This window comes from Dryobates pubescens, chromosome 7 (assembly GCF_014839835.1).
Source record: "Dryobates pubescens isolate bDryPub1 chromosome 7, bDryPub1.pri, whole genome shotgun sequence".
NCBI classification, from domain to species: Eukaryota; Metazoa; Chordata; class Aves; order Piciformes; family Picidae; genus Dryobates; species Dryobates pubescens.
The window spans coordinates 17,900,523-17,919,063 of record NC_071618.1 but is presented as its reverse complement, the minus strand read 5'-3'; the positions used below and the strand labels follow the sequence as shown (position 1 = coordinate 17,919,063).

The 18,541-nt window shown below is 38.1% G+C and overlaps 1 protein-coding gene and 1 non-coding gene across 2 annotated transcripts in view; one reads left to right on the top strand and one right to left on the bottom strand.

Moving 5' to 3' along the window:
* GPC6 (glypican 6) overlaps positions 1–18,541 on the top strand; it is an 816,126-nt gene that overhangs the window by 590,376 nt on the left and 207,209 nt on the right. Inside the window, exon 4 of the mRNA XM_054163055.1 lies at positions 15,874–16,039. Within this exon, the coding sequence (XP_054019030.1) occupies positions 15,874–16,039 (166 nt within the window). The remainder of the gene's footprint in view (positions 1–15,873; positions 16,040–18,541) is intronic.
* Positions 1,625–1,813, bottom strand: LOC128897360 (U2 spliceosomal RNA). The gene has a single exon (XR_008462354.1). It is a non-coding gene; the product is annotated as a U2 spliceosomal RNA (small nuclear RNA).

Sequence of the window (18,541 nt, the reverse complement as noted above, 5' to 3'; positions counted from 1 at the left end):
ATTGTTTTAGAATAGAATAGAATTAACCAGGTTGGAAGAGACCTTCGAGATCATCGTGTCCAACCTATCATCTGACACCACCCAATCAACTAAACCATACAACCAAGCATCCGTTTTCTTGCTCTTCTTCAGTGGTTTGAAATGATTTGTTTTACTACCTCTAGAATTAAACTCTAAAGTTACTGTTCATACTAGCAACTAACTTAAGTGGGACATTCAAGTGTGTAAGTACTATACTGGGACTTAAGATACAACAGCAAGAGCTTCACTATAGAAAGCTGTTAGTGCAGCATATATTCTGCTCACTCCTCTGCTATATTAGAAAGAAAAAGTTATCTTCTACTTTCTGATTTGTCATTTTAAATGTTTCAGCAGCCTTAGAAGACATAGGTCTTTAAGAACTACTGTTTTAAGATACTTATTTCTCAAGATACAGTTGGAAACAATATACTCTTTGCTGAATGCACAGGCACAGTGTAATTGCAGCTTTGTTAGGATAGCTTGTGGGACCAAAGTTCTCAGGTTCAGAATCTGTTACAATATCCACCTTTAGATACACAGGATGCTATCAAGTTAGTAGCATTTCTTATATCCACTGTGAAACTTAGCTTCTCTGTCAGAGGTCGATAGTACTGATAACTTCACAGCGATAGCCCTATTGTCTTCTTCGTAGAAGGTGAATGGTATTACTGGGTTGCTGAGAAAAACTCCCTTAACTTGTGACTTGTGTGTTTTGAACATGACTTAGACTTTCCTTACTTTTAAAAAGTTTGGAAAGAAGCTGTGGTATTGTAGCTGACAGTTCATCCATACCAGAGATGGTAATGATGAGACATCTTTTAGTAGGCATTATAAATTTATATCTTGCATTGAGAGTGCCTTTATGGTTTGAGCATGTTTATCCTTGCGGTTCTGGAAACCAGACCACTAGGTGGATTATGTTGCTGTACATAAAGTATATCCCAGCATGTTTTATAAATCAGGTGGCTTAATCAGATAAAGACAAATGGCAATGAAACAGCTTAAATACAAGTTTACTGCCAGGTAGCCATTATAAAGTGCTGTATTTTACTTTTACTGGATTTTCTGACTTAGTTGGCAGTAAATTCATCCATTTGCCACTTAGAGAGATAGATCAAATTGTCATTCACTCTAATCCGTGTGGTCCTTTCAGGTTCAATGTGAATGGAACTTGTGCCATCTAGCAAGGACCAGTGTCTTCAACAAGCCACAGAATAACTTTCACTTTGTTACATGAAAACTTGCTGTGTAGGGGGAGAAATTAAAAAATCCTTGCCCTGATCTATCTGCAAGTATATCCAGAACCAGTCCACACCACTGCACATTTAAATCTGTTCTAACTTATTTTGGAAAGTCTTTGGAACTCCGTTGGGAAGAGTGGCACAAGCAGAGACCAGGGTGGTCATAGCTGCAAGTGGATAGCTGCAGTGGCTGCATCAACCCACTGGAGTACACAGGCTCAGCGGAGTGGGTGATGTTGTACCCATTGACTGCATCGCCAGAAAATTTGTGAGAGTAACAAGGATCTGAATTCCACCAGAAAAATATGACCAAAGCACACAGGGTGGTTTTATGCACAGATTTCACATTCTGACAGAGTCACAATGCAGCCACAGTACCTGAAAGCACTGCAGTTTTGGGTTGATGTACAGAGTGAATGGAGGAAGTGGTTATTCCTTTCCATGGCCTCCAGATTTGTTTAATATAAAATCTTCAGGCTGAAAATGTATCAGATATTGAAGTGATGAGAACAGATGATGTACTTGATCTTAGCCAACAGCTGGGAAGTGTCCATCTGGGACAGGAGATTCAGGGCACTTCAATCCTACTCCAGCTGATATAGGATCAGTGCTTTCAGGATCTGCTGACAATGACACATAAATGAGTGATTTCTGCGCTTGAGAAAGTGAGAATTATAAATCAAGGCAATTGCAGTTGTTGGCAGTGATAATTGAAATTGCTGGTTTTTGCATTAATGTAGCAGAATGTACACAAAATAAAATAACCTTAGGCTGTATTTTTCCCAGCTTAATATCTTCTTTTTCATTTTCACATTTATAGATTTTATGGTTTTTCAGTCCTAGTCAGTCCAATATAGACTGCATTTTCCTGCTCAGTTTTGGATAAAGAAAACAAATTCAACGATAGCTTACTTGCTGAGAGTTTTGAGGAACAAAATAGTAAAAGGAATATTTTCATATGCTTATTGATGCTTCTTTATTTTGCACATTAACCTAAAAATTGCAGTAGATTAAATGAAGATTTAATGGTAAATTTCATATTTAATCTATCTCTACACAGAAGGGAAAAGCAAATCTGATTGTTAGAGACATTTTTACAGTGTAGATTTTTATCTGCTTCCTGCAAGCAAGGTGTGAACAAATAACCACTTTAAACTCCATAAATAGCCTTCCAATGGGTACTTGCTTATTTCTAACCAATACTACAAAGTCCTTACTTTTCTTTTGAATATTTTCCAATATTATAGTCCTTAATCTATAATTTTATAATACAAGGTATAATAGAGGTGTTTTGCTGCTGTAGGTTACCCTTCTGTTAACTATTAGGGAACAAGACAACACATCTAATTTTAATACAAATATGTACACAATTTTAGGTTTTGTGTGGTTACATACCTATGAGTGTGAAGGAGGAAGAAATTTGGGTCATTTACACTGGACTAATTTGGTTTAACAGGATTTAAGAAAATATTCTCATGAAAATTAGGGTCTTGACTTCATAGCATATTCTCATCTAGTACTATAGAGACTGACTATATGATTCTTTAGTGCACATCCCAGAAGGAAAATACTGAGAAAAAAATCCCTGTTCTTACTGTAGTGGCAGAAATTCCCCTAACTATTCTCAACTTAATCACCTTCCTATTTTTCTCTTATAGTGACTTGGAAGTAGGGCACAGAAACAGTAGTGAAGATCCCTCTGTTGCATTTTGTGTCTACAGGGAAGGAATTATCAGGAAGGGATTTAAAAGAAAATAAAAACAATCAAATAATACCTAAATCATTGGATGAAGTTGCACGTTTCTTTTCTCCTATGCAGTTCCAAAAGCTCAAATGCAATACTCAGCAGAAATGTGGGCAAACATCCCATAACAAGTCATCCCAGACCATAGTCATCCCAAGGTACACTTGAGCATTTGTTAAATATTTTATATACAGTATTTGTATTTACAAGCAGCTTTGTGAAAACCTAACAAGAGCATCGGAAAGACCATAAAAGAGGAAACGTTAACATGGAGCTATAAGGTGATCTCACATGATTTGGGCCACATAATGCAGTGGGCACTTATGGATCCTATAAATAGATAGTGAGTTATTTATAAATCATCTGCTTCCTCGCTACCCTGAATATATTTCAAAGACATTGTGTATTTTATTGAGGAGTCTCTGGCTGATTATTAGAAACCAGCAGTGTATCTGACTAGACCCTTATTGGGGTACCTTAAAAGTCTGACACCTTTCATCACTTTAGAAGTCAAGAAAATAGTTTAAGATGCTCCCTTTCAATCTCTACATCTGTGTATGACCCACACAGACATTGTTTTACAGTCCTGTCTATTGTGCTTTATCTTGTGCTTCATTCATATCAGGAAATGAAACAGGAGCATAAGCAAAACTTTATCATAGAATCATAGAATGATTTGGATTGGAAGGGATTTTGACATCCTTGTCATGAGCAGGGACACCTTCCACTAGAATATGTTGCTCACAGTCCTAACCTTAAACACTTCCAGGGATGGGACATCCACACCTTTTCTGGGCAACCTGTTCCAGTGGCCTTTCCACTCTCATTGTGAAGGGTTTATTCCTTTTATCTAATCTAAATCTACCTTCTTTCATTTTAAAGACATTACCCCTTGTCTTATCACTATATGTCCTTGTTAAAAGTCCTTCTCCAGCTTTCTTGTAGGCCCCCTTTAGGTACTGGAAAGCTGCTATAAGGTCTCTCTAGAGCCTTCTCTTCACATGCAAAACAATCTCAACTGTCTCATGCTGTCTTCATAGGAAAGGTGTTCCTACCCTCAGATCATCTCACTGGACTTACTCCAGCAGATGAATTCCCTTACGCTGGAGGCACCAAATCTGAATACTGTACTCCAGGTCTTATCTCACAAGGAGCAACTAGTGGGGAAGAATCATATGCCACAATTTGCTGGTCAAACTACTTTTGATGCAGCCCAGGATACAGTTGGCTTTTTGGGCTGGAAATGTACATTGTAACATCATGTTGAGCTTCTCATCAACCAACATCTCCAAGTTCTCCACAAGGATACTCTCAATATGTTGTGTCCCAGAAAACCAACATGTTACTTTCTACTGGGCTGGAGGGTCTTCAGCAAATAGTCTTTAAAGTAAGTTTTGCATTCCTTGCTGAAGTGATGACTGTATTTTTATATTCCTCTTGTCTCTGACAAGGTTAGACTATCTTATTGCTAACAATCAGATTTAATATTTCTTCTCAAAAAACAGCAGTCTTTAGTTTTGGCCTTCTGAATTTTATGAGGAAGACCATGAGTATGTACAATCTGAAACTTGAAACTTGGTTTGTTTCTATGGAGATACCACTGGGTTTTGTTTGGTTTGTTTGTTTGTATGTTTTTCACAAATAGCCCAAAGTTACTAAGGGATTTTACCCTTTGAATGTTCAATGTAGGAATATGATTAAACTTGTCAAGTACACAAAACTATCAGCCTTGGAGTTTCCTGTTTCACTATTCTGGTGGCCTGCATCAAGAACAGTGTGGCCAGCAGGAGCAGGGAAGTCATTGTGCCCCTGTACTCAGCACTGGTTAGGCTAAACCTTGAGTACTGTGTCCAGTTCTAGGTCCCTCAATTTAAGAAGGACATTGAGACTCTTGAATGTGTCTGGAGAAGGGCAACGAGGCTGGTGAGAGGCCTCAAGCACAAGCCCTGTGAGGAGAGGCTGAGGGAGCTGGGATTGTTTAGCCTGGAGAAGAGGAGGCTCAGGGAGACCTTATTGCTCTCTACAACTACCTGAAGGGAGGCTGTAGCCAGGAGGGGATTCGTCTCTTCTCCCAGGCAACCAGCACCAGAACAAGAGGACACAGTCTCAAGCTGCACCAGGGGAAGTTTAGGCTCGAGGTGAGGAGAAAGTTCTTCCCAGAGAGAGTTGTTAGGCATTGGAATGGGCTCCCCAGGGAGGTGGTGGAGTCATCATCCCTGGAGGTGTTCAAGAGGGGATTGGATGTGGTACTTGGTGCCATGGTTTAGTAGTCATGAGTTGTTGGATGACAGGTTGGACTTGATGATCTCTGAGGTCTTTTCCAACCTTGTTGATTCTATGATTCTATCCCTACAATCTAATTTCTCTCTCTAGTAGAATGTCCTTCTTTTAGTGTTAGTTCACCCAGTCCCTACCCTTTAGTTGCTGCCAATATGCAGCCCAGACAATTCCTCAGTCATGCGTGAAAGCATATGTAAGGAATTTGCATATCCTTAGTTGCTGTGGCTAGGAGATAGTCATTGTCAATGGATACAGATAGTGATCACCTCACTATGCACTTTAAAGTGTCTTTTGTATCATGACTCCATTCATCCATCTTAGAGCAGGAAAGAGGTGGAACATGTTGGGTCAATCTGTTGTCACTTGTCATCTCAAATTATTGCATAACTTATCATCATCCAAGACTGCCAATATTATGTATGCATTTATTTCTTTCTCATCAGGGCTGGTGTGCTCTTGCTGACACTGCACAACTAAGACATCCCACAGCCTTCTGCACCACTCTGACCTTCATATCCTTTTAAAGTCAGTAAAACAATTCACAGATCAGTGAACAGCAAACAAGGTTTGTGAGTACTTGTGAGTACTTACAAGTGATCAGAATGGTTTTGCTGTTCTCCCTCTGTTTGAAAGGACTGATTTTCTTCTCAGGTATTTTTCTGCTTTGAAGGATGACTCATAGATAGGCAGACAGCCAGACTGCTCTCAGGTAGGTAGTTTGGCTTTCAAGCTTCTTGGGTGTTGTAAGTAGAACTGACTTTGACCATTCTTCAGATCATTTTCTTATCCAGATACACACATCTAACTGCTACATTTGATCATTATCTCCTGCTGTGGCAGTTCTTCTCTTTTTTCCTTTATCAACCCTTTCTCAGAATTTTCTCTCCTACTTATCTGAGGGTTTGATTTTCAGATTATCAAGGACCTCCCCTTCTATTTCTCATTTGTACCTGGATAATACTTCTCTGCAATATTTTTTTTTCCCTCAGTGAACACAAAGCCATTTTTGCTTAATTATGCTGAGGCTAGTCTGGCATTTTGTCCTCACCATTCTTTCTTAACGCCTCTTTTGATCTGACTCTACTTCTGACTGTTCTGAAAGGCAACTGCACATCATTGCTCAGTAACATCCTCATTTTTAACTAGTTGGAAAAAAAGTGGATCCTTCTTAAACTTATGTATGAAGATATTTGCACATATGTATGAAGGTGTTTCTGCAACTTGGAGAGCGATTGGGAGGTATTGGTTGATAAGTTGACTGAATATGAATCAGTAGTGTGCCCAGGTGGGCAAGAAGGCCAAAGGCATCTGAGCTTGTATTAGAAATACTGTGGCTTCAGGAACAGGGAGGTGGTCGTCCTCCTGTACACAGCACTGGTAAGGCCACACCTTGAGTATTGAGTTCAGTTCTGGCCCTTCAGTATAAAGACACTGAGTTGCTGGAGGGCCTAGAGCACATGGCCTATGAGGAGCAGCTGAGGCAGCTGGTGTTGTTCAGTCTGGAGAAGAGGAGGATGAGGAAAGACCTTATTGCTCTCTACAACTACCTGAAGGGAAGTTGGAACGAGGAGGGGGCCAGCCTCTTCTCCATGGTGGCAAGCAACTGGACCGGAGGAAATGGATACAAGGTGTGACAAGGGAGGTTTAGGCTGGTTATTAGGAAATACTTCTTCACTGAAGGAGTTCTAAAACATTGGAATGGTCTGCCCAAGGCAGTAGTGCAGTCATCATCCCTCTAGATGTTTAAGCCATACGTGGACCTAGCACTTACGGACATGGTTTAGTGTTGACTCCTCAGTGCTGCGTGGAAGGTTGAACTGTATGACCTTGAAGGTCTCTTCCAACCAAATATATACTGTGATTCTGGATTAGTCATTATAGCACCTCTCTCAGAAGACAGACTAATAAGCACCTATTTTAGATACCTGTTCTTAGGCTGAAGTTAATTTCTTTTGTAAGAGACCATAGGTCAGATTTTTAGTGTGTCTAGTCTAACAAATCATACTAAGGATGTCTTCTAAAGAGATTTTCTAGATTTTATGGATTTTCTGCTCTACTCTCCAAATTATTTGAAGAAGCCAGTTTCAGGGTGTTTTCTGATCCTGTTGTTTACAGACATGCCCTATTCTATTTTCAGCCCTGGAAAATTTAGCACATGATTTCCTCTTAAATCTGGTGGAGACCATAAACATTTCTACATGATGCTGCAAGAAATGAGCACACTCTCTTTTAAGGGAGATGCAACAGTTAGGTTGTTTTCTCTCTGGGAAGAAATGAGAGGAAGTGCCTTTTATTAAAAGAGTATCTTAAAGTTTATGTTCCAGAAGAGATAGTGGGATTTGAAATGTCTAACAGCTGTGAGATTCCTTCCTGATGTCTGCGTAGTAGAAAATTTCTCATCTCCTGGGAGTGGAATGAAGAAACTATTTCAAAGAATTTTTTCACCTTGGCTTTGGCCTTGAAAAGCTGGGAAAATAACATATGGAATCCATACCTCAAATTCTATTTAATGTGGGATTAGACTAACAACAGATGAGAAAGATAATTATTTTTTCCAAAAAAATTGCAGGGCAGAGTTTTCAGCTCAGTGTCATCTCATGGAGTGTAAACCCCTGTATCTTGGAGTATTTTCTCAGCTTGCACTATTTTCAGTCCAATAAAATCTCTGGCTTTAATCATACCTACAATCAAACAACGTTTTTCCACCCAGTTTGCTGGAAATTGATTGTGCCTCTGACAGGTAAAATGTGATTTAAGAAGTGCATTTTAATATTTATAACTGAACATTCAAATGTTTTATTTTGTAAAAATCCTTAAATTGTAAACAAAATTGCTTTAAAGCATCACTCACAAGCCATTCAAGAGATTTAAAAAAAAAATGCTTTATACAAAATATCCTTGTGACTGCAGCTTTACAAGTGGTTTTCTAAATTTGGATTTTCTGTATTCAGATAATCCAATAAGTAATTTTCCTTTTTTGCTGAAAATAGAAGGAGCTATTCTTTCCCTCCGTAAATGGAGGTCCGGTCTCACCCAAGTAAACATCTGAACATTTTGTCCTTCTATTTTTTGCCCTTGACTTCTCTGGGGAAATTGCAAAACTCCACAATTCATCTCCCCAGCAATGATTTATTGGTTTATGTTGAAGTTCCTGATGTAATCACTTAGAGACTTGAAGGCCCTGTTTTCCTATAGCAGGGTTTGAATTACATGGTATGATAACTTGGGAAAATCCCAGGTGAGAGAGATACTTATAACCAGAGTTGAAATTTTCTGGTGTATAACTTTTAAGATTTTATTCATCTAAATACCTCTTAAAATTGCTTGTGATGTTTCATGTTTGTCATCTGCAAAATGGAGGAGCAATATTTGTCCATTTTCTAGAACTGTACATATACCAGAACACACCCATAGACATACTGAGATGACCAAATAAATATGAAAAATGCCTCAAATTTTAACAGGTGTGGGAAAGAAATTCAGTTGCTATATTTCTCATGATTTCAAAATCATAGAAAATAGAAAAAGAAATCTCAGCTGGACAAGAACAATGGTTAAATGTTCCTCAGTGAGAAAAGCCCTTAATGCTGCAGAATTTGTATCAGATAGGGAATTTCTTTTTTACATTATCAAACTTTTTAGAGTTCAACTATATTGCCCTAAAATGGTTCCTAGTTTAATGAGTGTATTGAACTATGCATTATATATTTTCTATGGGGTTTTTATTGAATATGAAAATATTAAACTTTAATATACCAATTTTCAATCTTATTGTATTCTTCAGATATACTGTCCCAGAACTGTGGGAATCTTGCCACTGTTTAGTGCAGTGTTTCCTTTTTATTTTGTTACAGTTCAAGCACAGATTCAAAGACACTAGTACAAAGCTGAAATACTCAAACCAGGTCTTCTACTTTTCAGTCATCTGGGATGCCATGAATTGTTAAAAAGGTAGCTATTTTTATCTTTAGGAGTTTAGTATTGGACTAGACTTTCGGTTGATACAAGCAAGTATTCTCAAATTGACCTTCTACAATATAAATTCCCAATTGAATATGGCTGATGCAGTATTTTCATTTTTATAGCAGATTTTGCTTTAAAAGCATGAACTCAGATATTAGCATCTAAGAGTAAGACTGAAACAATGAAAGGTACTTCAATAGTGCATTCAAATATCTTTTGACTATTTCTATGTAGTTCTAATCAGATACACAGACATACTTTCAGCTGAACTATACAAAAGAAAAAAGGAAAAATCCACCTTGTTTAATATCTAGGTTATTAAATGAAATAAACAGTAACACAGTGCTCGTGAAAACAGCCAAAATATAGACATCAAATTTAATCTCTTGGATCCGACATTGAGCAAATATTGTTTGCAGCAAACAAAGAGCAAAATGACGAAAAGCATTACTGCCAACTAAGTTTTACCCACTTTCCCCAGTATTAAAAACAAACAAAAATCAGTAGGGAGTATTTGTAACTTGTTGAGAAGAGAGGGTCAAAGACTTAAGACAAAATGTAGTGAGTGATTGGACTGAGGTTTAGTCTCTGTACTTGAATTAATTTAAGTTGAAAGGAAAAAGGGATCTGAAGCTCTTGGGATGGGTGCTCCAAAGGTTTGTGGCAATTCTGTGTACCCTATTAAGTGTACTTCATGATACATCTCAGTCTGATCCCAGTTACATCACTGTTACAATGGGTAATACGAAATTATTTTTGTGCTTCAGTAGAATGCAATAATCAGGAAATCTTAAATAAAACTTTTTCTTTTACCTTCTCTTCTTAAATCACAAGCATGAACTTCTGATCTTTATGTCTTATTTGATTTTTAATATAATTTTCTATGGAAATACTGGTTTTATGCTGTGGAGTTTTTTTTCACATGAAGCTTTAGTAATGGACTATGGAGCTGTCCACAGATATATTAACTTTTTGTTGGAAAACTGTGTGGGGACTGCTACTCTTAGCCTATTAGTTGGTTGGGACATGCAAGTGGATTCAAGATCAAGCTTTGACCTGGCCACATATAAAAGTATTTTATTATTCCTTCCTTAGTCCTGTTTAAAACTCTTGAGATAATTAGCTTATGAAGAGAATTATCCTTGGGAAACTTATCTCATTTTTCTGTTATTAAGTTTCAGATGGGCTACACAGACATCTAAAAAGTGACTTAAAGGATGTCAGTGCCCCAGTTTCTCTGAGAGTGCATCATGTCTGTGCAGACAGACATCAGCTTGCTGTGTGGGGACTTGGGTGATTTAATAAATACAGAGGTGCTAAAATCAGGGGTTTATTTCAAAACTCTCATCCCATTATGAACCATTTGTCTCAGTCCAGAGAGGGTAAGAGACTCAGTTCCTTTGGAATATTCCTGTGTTATGAAATTAGATGCACAAATGAGGCCAAAATATCAACAGCTAGACTATTTATTAACAGAATAAAGTGGACTGAACAGAAGAAGGGAGAGAGAGATGGAAAAAATAGAGATAGAGAGGGAGAAGAGGGAGAGAGACGTGGAAAGCAATTATATTACCATGCCCCACACCCCCCAAGACAGTTTGAGTCTGTGGAGGAAGGGTGCCACCACTTTGGTGTGGAGATGTCATCCTTGTTGGCTGTGCTGTCCTCCGCTGGAGGAGGGGAGGGAGAGAGTCCAAGTCCTTCTCTGAGCAGCCTCTTCAGCTCTATGAGTTGCAGCAGGTGGAACTTAGGACACAGAGAGAGAATTCCTCCTGGTCTCCTGCCTCCAGGCTACATGGTAATGTCTTTTCTCCTGTATCTGTCCTTTTCTCTCCTTCTCAGAGCAGGCATTGCTTCAGTCTTTTATACAGTTTTTAGGTATGTGTCCAGGTGGTGAATCCATTGTCCTTTGCACCATCCTCCCTTTCCAGGGTAGCTGATGGGTAGAGATGGTCTTGTCTATGCACATTCTAGAGAGTCGTTATCCAGTGGTGTCTGCCCAGTACACATCAGCTATTGTCTGGGTAAAAAGCAGAAGTGATTTTATCTTTGTTGAGTCACATTGGATTATAGGAGTGCACTTAACACTCTTGTATAAAGCAGTGAATTTAATACCTTGTCTTGAACACCAAATGGGGAAGTAGAAGTCTCCACTTTCATCCAATAGTCTGGTTGTTAATGCATTTATGAAGCTTGTGAGAAATAGAATGCAATCCTCTTCTCCTTCCCAGACTGTTGGTTGTTGTAGTGTAGAGGTATTTTAAGAGAGCATCTAGTTCTTGGGCTGGTTGACTAGAAATCAGCTGGTTACTCCTGGCAGTTTCCTCCCAAGGTCTCCATGCTAAGGAGTGACTCATTGTGATTCCAGACAGGAAGGAAATGTAGAATAGAGTTGTGTTCCAGTTGCGGTCTCTAAAGCAAGACTCTGTTTTGATTTGTTTTGCTGTATTTGACAGTTGGCTTTATGCTGTGAGTCTGATTCCATTCAATATTACTTTGGAAAAACACCCTTACTTTATTACCAGACAACACATATTAGATGCTTCCGTAAGGAATCTTCTATAAACACAATAAGTGAAACTGCATGTGTGTTTGATCCTTCTAAAGATGTCCAGTTATTTAATCAGCTTGTCTTGTTTTTATATCAGAAAAAAAAAAATAAAGAGAAGGCTTTTGATTACAAAACCAGGTCAAATACATAATGAAGCAGACTTTGCAAATGTGTTGTTACAAGAGAGTACAGTTTTGTGGCTTTTACCCAAAGAAGTTTTCTCCTCAATTATTTATATTTGCAAGTTCACAACTGTAAAATCTGTCTTCTAGATTAAATCCTCCCAGAGTTTCTGAAGGGGAAAAACAAGTGTTCAGTAATGAAACCCTTAAGAATCTTGCTTTTAGGTTTTTTGCATGTATGCAAAAACATACATTTAGGTAAAGTTGAAGCTGTCAGAAAATGTTGCAAAATGCATCAATGTAACATGTCCTGCAGCAACTAGGCTCAATGAAAGCTCAGAAAGGCACTTTTGTGCTACATTCCAAATATGCTTATACTAAAATGAAGATGTCCTACGCAGTCAGGGAGAGCATGATATAATTAATTACTTCTCTATAGCAGTTTCTCCAGTTATGCCATTCAGTGTGATTTGACTGATTTATAATGTATGATTTACATAAGGTTTAGTTATTTCTAAATCTTGAAGTCTATGCACATTTCCCTGGTGTGATAACATAAAGCAAATTGCAATGTATATTGGAAGAAAATGGAAAATAAATACATAAATAAATTTTTTTAAAAGAAAAAAAGGAAAAAAAATCCAATCTATATCCATCTACAAATGTTACTTACAGAAAAATCATTGCAACTCCTGGGCTGAAGAACAGCTCTCCTCAGCAAATGAAGGTTTTCAATGCTTCTGGATGAAATTCACATCTGCAGAAAAGTATGATTAGATTTAAGAGACTGGATTCCTGGGTTTTTTTAAGATGGGAAGAAGAAAAGGGCTTTGAAAATCCGCTTCATAGAACTTGCCAGCAGCAAGAAGTAGTAAGCCAATTATAGGTGCCTGAAGATTACACAGAATCACAGAATCAACCAGGTTGGAAAAGACCTCAGAGATCATCAAGTCTAACCTTTTACCCAACACCACATGACAACTAAACCATGGCTCCAAGTGCCACATCGACTCCTTTTTTAGAGCAGCTCCAGGGATGATGACTCCACTGTCTCCTCAGGCAGCATATCCCAACAACCAATTACTCTTTTTGTGAAGAACTTTCTCCTCACCTTGAGCCTAAACTTCCCCTGGCGCTGGTACAGATACATCAGAGTCTTCCACAGAAACCTTCTCCATCTGTTTGGAGTCACAGCTTGGCCCCTTGTCTTAAAAACTGTGTTACTTCTCTCTTATCAAGAGAAGAAAATCTTCCTTTCTTGAAAAATGCTGTTGATGATGCTTAATGTTGACAATGATTTCTACAGGGCATATTAAAACATTTGGACAAGACATGAGACATCTGGTTTCTGCTTATTGTTTTAGAGTGGTAAGAATCTATCCTGACTCCTTTGAAATGGACTATTTCTGGGACTACTCTGGTTAAGCTCTTCTGTAATGCAACAATAATTCAAGATTGACTGGGCCAGCATAAATAGATATTCTAACTGACGTTTAGTGCCCTGCCCTTCCAGACTGGGGATATGATCTGGACCTCTGGCAGAGAAAGATATGATAGGTAGCTACCTCTCAAACTACACTTGTGAAAAAATATTTATTATCTTTTATTTCTATAAATATAAAGTCAGGGACTCTCTTCTCTCTTTCAGCTATGCTTTTCAATAATGAGATTGCAGGGTCAGGGTCTTATAGCTATATGTGCTGTAAGAACAACTATCAAAGTGGGTTTGGGAAGGTGTGGATAGGAGAACGTGGATTCCAGCTGAACTTAGGGAACAACCTGGTGCTGACAACTTTCCATTGACATGACTTCTGGGCCCAGGAAGAAGCATACTTTTAAATAAGGAAGTTTGCTGATTAAACTCTCTGTGAACACAGGTAGAAATATCTCTTGATTTTGGCAGTAATTTCAAAGCAACTGTTCCACTGTTGACCATAAGTTTATGTATTCTGCTTATGCCCTGCTTTTGCTGCTAATCTTTTTATAAAAATGAACCTGTTCTAGGTTTGGAGGTGTAAACATCTGGATAAGTGACTCTGAAAACAAGTTCTGAACAGTGGAAATAATGAAGTCAAGCTTTCCTTGTATTTGAATTTTCTGCTGTTTAATAAGGTGAAAGAGCCTAGTGGTACTTTCTAACCCATGGGTCATTTATAGCATTGTTCATCCATGTAGATTCTTTGATATCTGCTTAATATACTGAAGACCTGAAGTCCTCAGTGAAATCTGATAGAAATTGGCTTATTATTATAAAGCTGTTAAAAAAACCTCCATAAATATAACTTCAGGCATATTATCAGAGTATTGTGCTACTAAATTGAATTTCCCTAGGAAACCAAGACAAGAATGACTTCTGAGCATACTCAAAAACATTAGCTGTAACTCTTAACATAACCATTTTCATGTAAATATGTCTGTTGTAAAGAATATGTTCTGCATAGTTCTCTAAAAATCAGTGACGCTCCACTGTGGTATGACAAGATGCTATTTCAAGTATTACTTAACTCGTCCTTTTAATCCAAAACAGAATTTCTGGACTGAAAACATATATTATAGTAGTACATACAGAATCATAGAATCATTAGGGTTGGAAGGGACCTCAAGGATCATCTAATTCCAACCCCCCTGCCATGGGCAGGGACACCTCACACTAGTTCAGGTTGCTCAGAGCCCTATCCAATTTGGCCTTAAAAACCTCTAGGGATGATGCTTCTACCACCTCCCTCAGCAACCTGTTCCAATGTCTTACCACCTTCATGATGAAGAAGAATCTGGGTTTAAAATTCTGAGATTAAACAAAAATGGAAACAAGAGGATGATGGAAATGATGCTTACCCAAGGAACTTTACATGGTTATCAAAGTTGTGTGGTTTAAATTTAGAAATCGAGAATTCAGTGGATGTCCTCCTGAAAATAATATATCCTACCCTTCAAGAGGTGGGATATAGAAATAACCCAAAAGGGATCTATTTCTTTCCATTAAACATGGAAGTCACATTGTTGAATAGATATTTTGATGACTGAAAAAGAAGAGGTGAAGGATCATTAGAAGTAATGGAGAAACTTTATGCAAAAACCCTTCCCTAACCTCCATGCTCTCTCTCCAGGAAATCCATACCCTTCTAACACAAATTTTAACACATATCATTCAAAATTTCTGTCTGCACACTACTTCATTCTGTCAGCCCTGTCCAGTGGTAATGACTTTGACTGGAAATCCTAGACTCATTGGATGTCTCTCCATTGACTCTGGTGGCTGTTTTAATTTTGCCATGTGCAGCCACGTTGTGCCATGCTGATCTGTAGATTGACCTTCAATAGGCAGTTGTCCTATAATGTTGTCTTTTTTTTCACGCAAGACGTTGAATGTATAGAAAACAAACCCCCACACTGCTCTCTCTATGAAAATGTCTGAGAAGACAGAGAGGTACTTTTTTCTGAAAACAGAATGATATCCCTTCATCATGGTACAGGTCTGAATAATTTTATAAAAATCATCAATATTATCCTGTATTTACTCTGCTTGAATAAAGAGAATCTGACCCAGTGGCAATGTGACTTGCAATTCTAGCTTGAATAGAAATAGCTTGGCTTGTCCTCAGGATCCCCTGTGTCAGGATCAGTTAGTTACTGTCCAGCTGATTCCCTGGATGTTTTTCCTTCACGTTCCAGTAGATTGTGTGGGAGGGCTGGGGAGGCAAGCACTACCATCAGTAGGAAAGTGTTGATTTTTGCCTTCATGAAAATCTTTCCTGGCTGTGCTAAATGAGAATAATTGGCAGGAATCGATCAGTGTTATAGAAGGATGTTATGAAGGATTGAGTTCTTTTCACAGATTGGCCTTTCTGCACTTACTGCTTGAGAGGCATGACCTCAGTGACCCCAAAGTTCACAGAACAGGAGATTGATTTCCTCCTTTTTCTTTTTCTTTCCCCCCCTTAAACTCTGCAGGTCAGTCCCACCCCAGGGTGCATCCGGGCGTTAATGAAGATGTTGTACTGCCCTTACTGCAGAGGACTTCCCACTGTGAAACCTTGCAACAGCTATTGCCTCAATGTAATGAAGGGCTGCCTAGCAAATCAGGCAGATTTGGATATTGAGTGGAATCTTTTCATAGGTAAGAGCTTAAATATCAGTGGAAGGAAAATGCTGGTTATAGAAAACAGAATTTTTATGAGGTTAGGAGATACTGATGGTCTATATCTCACTTTCTAATTGACCTTCCTTGCTTGCAGTAAGAAATTACTCTGTCGTATTTCAAAAGGAATTACTACGTTATATGTGAAATGTTGAGAGAGCTTTGGTTGAGGATTTGATAACAAGCTTACATGGCAGAAATAGTGTGTATTACAACTGAAAACCAGGCTCTTGCAAGCTGAGAAGATAATAACATTATATAATACCCAGTTGACATAAATCACAACAGCTGCTGTTCTTAACTCTGGTAGTGTATAGGCAAAATCTTTAAAAGATACATACAGGAGGAATTATTAATGTCTGAATAGAAAGTACTAAACCCACAACTGAAACATTAGAATGGATTATAGAATATGCATGTAAGGCAAATCCTATTACGGTCTTATTCACATTATTCTTCACTCAGATAAACTAAGAAAAAAGGAGCAAAAAGGAGGAAAAAAAGAAAAGGAAGAATCTTCTTTAAATAACCATTCAGATATCCTGTAGGGGGAAAAAAAAAAAAAAAAAGAGAGAGAGAGAGCAGTCCCAGAAGAGTAACACTTAACAAGAAATAAGATCTTCAAGTTGCTTTTGATGAAAGATAGAAGATGAGGAATTAGGCAAGGCTAATGATAATATAGTAAGAACAGAATCAGCTAATTATACCTGTCACTAGTGAACATCATGGCCTAGACTGGATTTCAGGAAAATAAAAGCAGATGGAAAACATGGGATAAAGCTCTCTTTATTGCCACCAAGGAAAGGGAATATAATTTTCTACTTTTGGAAAGACAAAAATATGAGTAATCTCATTTTACTTCATTCCAAACCCCACTGACCAATGCAACTTTGAAAATTTGACTCTGACTCATTCATGGATTTTCACTTTACTCAGCACTGAGGCAGCTAGGGAGAAGAAAGCAGAATGAAAAATGAATCAGAGTACGTAGAGTGAAAAATAACATTGAGTGTGCTATAAAAACAACATAAGCCAAAACCAAAAAGAACAACAATAAGCAAATGATGCAAGTGCTCATGCTTTCTCAGTCCCTTTTACTGGCTAAAGGACCTGGGTTCGGAACCAGCGTTATGTGGAGGGATACCCGTGGGATTATGGCTGTGAGAAAGAGTCAGTTCATCATCAGAAAGCTAAGCAGGAGCTGACGGGGGAAAAAAGCTGATGGCTTTTTAAAGACATTGTATAAGCTACTTTCCCTTTGTTATTGTAAAGCGTGCAAGAGCTGAATTATCACTGGTAATTTTGGACAAAGAAAATAATGTAGGATTTTAGAATAAGATAAACTTTTTCAACTAAAATAAACAACAGAGGGACACACTTGTTCAAATCAAAAGCTAGAAGGTAAGAATTTCAGGTCTTGAGAGATTTCCTTTTCTTGTGCTTTAAATTCAGTAAGAGTGCAGGGCTGTGTCAGGCATACGTTGAAAAGTGTGGAAATGCTTACAGATTCAGACTTTCAGAGCCTTTGATGCAAAGCCCTTGTCTTCATCAATGTCTTTCAAATTTTGATTGCTTCTGCTCTCAAAAAAGAAAAACTGCATGAAAGCTTGTACATCATGTTAAAACATAGTGCCAGTTTATTAAATACTTTGTAATATACCATGTCCTTCCTTAAAGGAAAGCAAGATGCTATGAAATTACCCCTTTAGGTCAATGATGACAAGGCAGTATAAAGTACAAATACATCAAGACGTATTTTCTCTTTCTACCTATACTAGTTCCCCTCACAACTTGATGGGGAAGTAAATAAAGAAGGAGAGAGAGGACTTCCTGTCTTTGCAAAAGCTATACTGTTTTATCCCGTTTTGAGGCCTCTGACAGCTTTGCTGAATATGAGGGTCCTTAGTCCTTCTTTTATGAAAGATTGAAATGCAGCAAATTGTCTCTGTCTCTGACAGATATCAGAGGCTTTCTAACAGTACATGCAATTCCCTTGGTACTAAACACAACAAAACTTCTACTCACTGAATTAAAATGAATGGCAGCACTTTACAGCACCACTGAGCTATGAAAGATTGGAAATTACGCATGGGCAGTTTTTATCCCTGTTCTGATACTTGGAACCATGCACTTGGAAAAAAATATATAATTTTGTGCACTAACAGTCTCTGAGCAGGCAGGAATCCCAAGTGTTAGTACATATTCATACACAAAAAGATAGTTTTGCTTAGCTCCTAATATGTGTATTGCGAGGTCTTTTTGGCAAAAGTTGTTACTAGGAGAAAACCCTCTTATGTGCTTGTCAGTAACTAAGCAAATACTGTAGTTTTGACTGCATGTTCTGTTATTGTTCTATAGTTACTGTAGTTGTCCAGTAACACCTAAGATCTACAAATGAGGAGGAGGAGAGCAAAGTAAATGGGCTCTCTGACAACAGGATATGTTACATGTTCCACCTAGTTTTTAAGTGTAAAAGTCAGG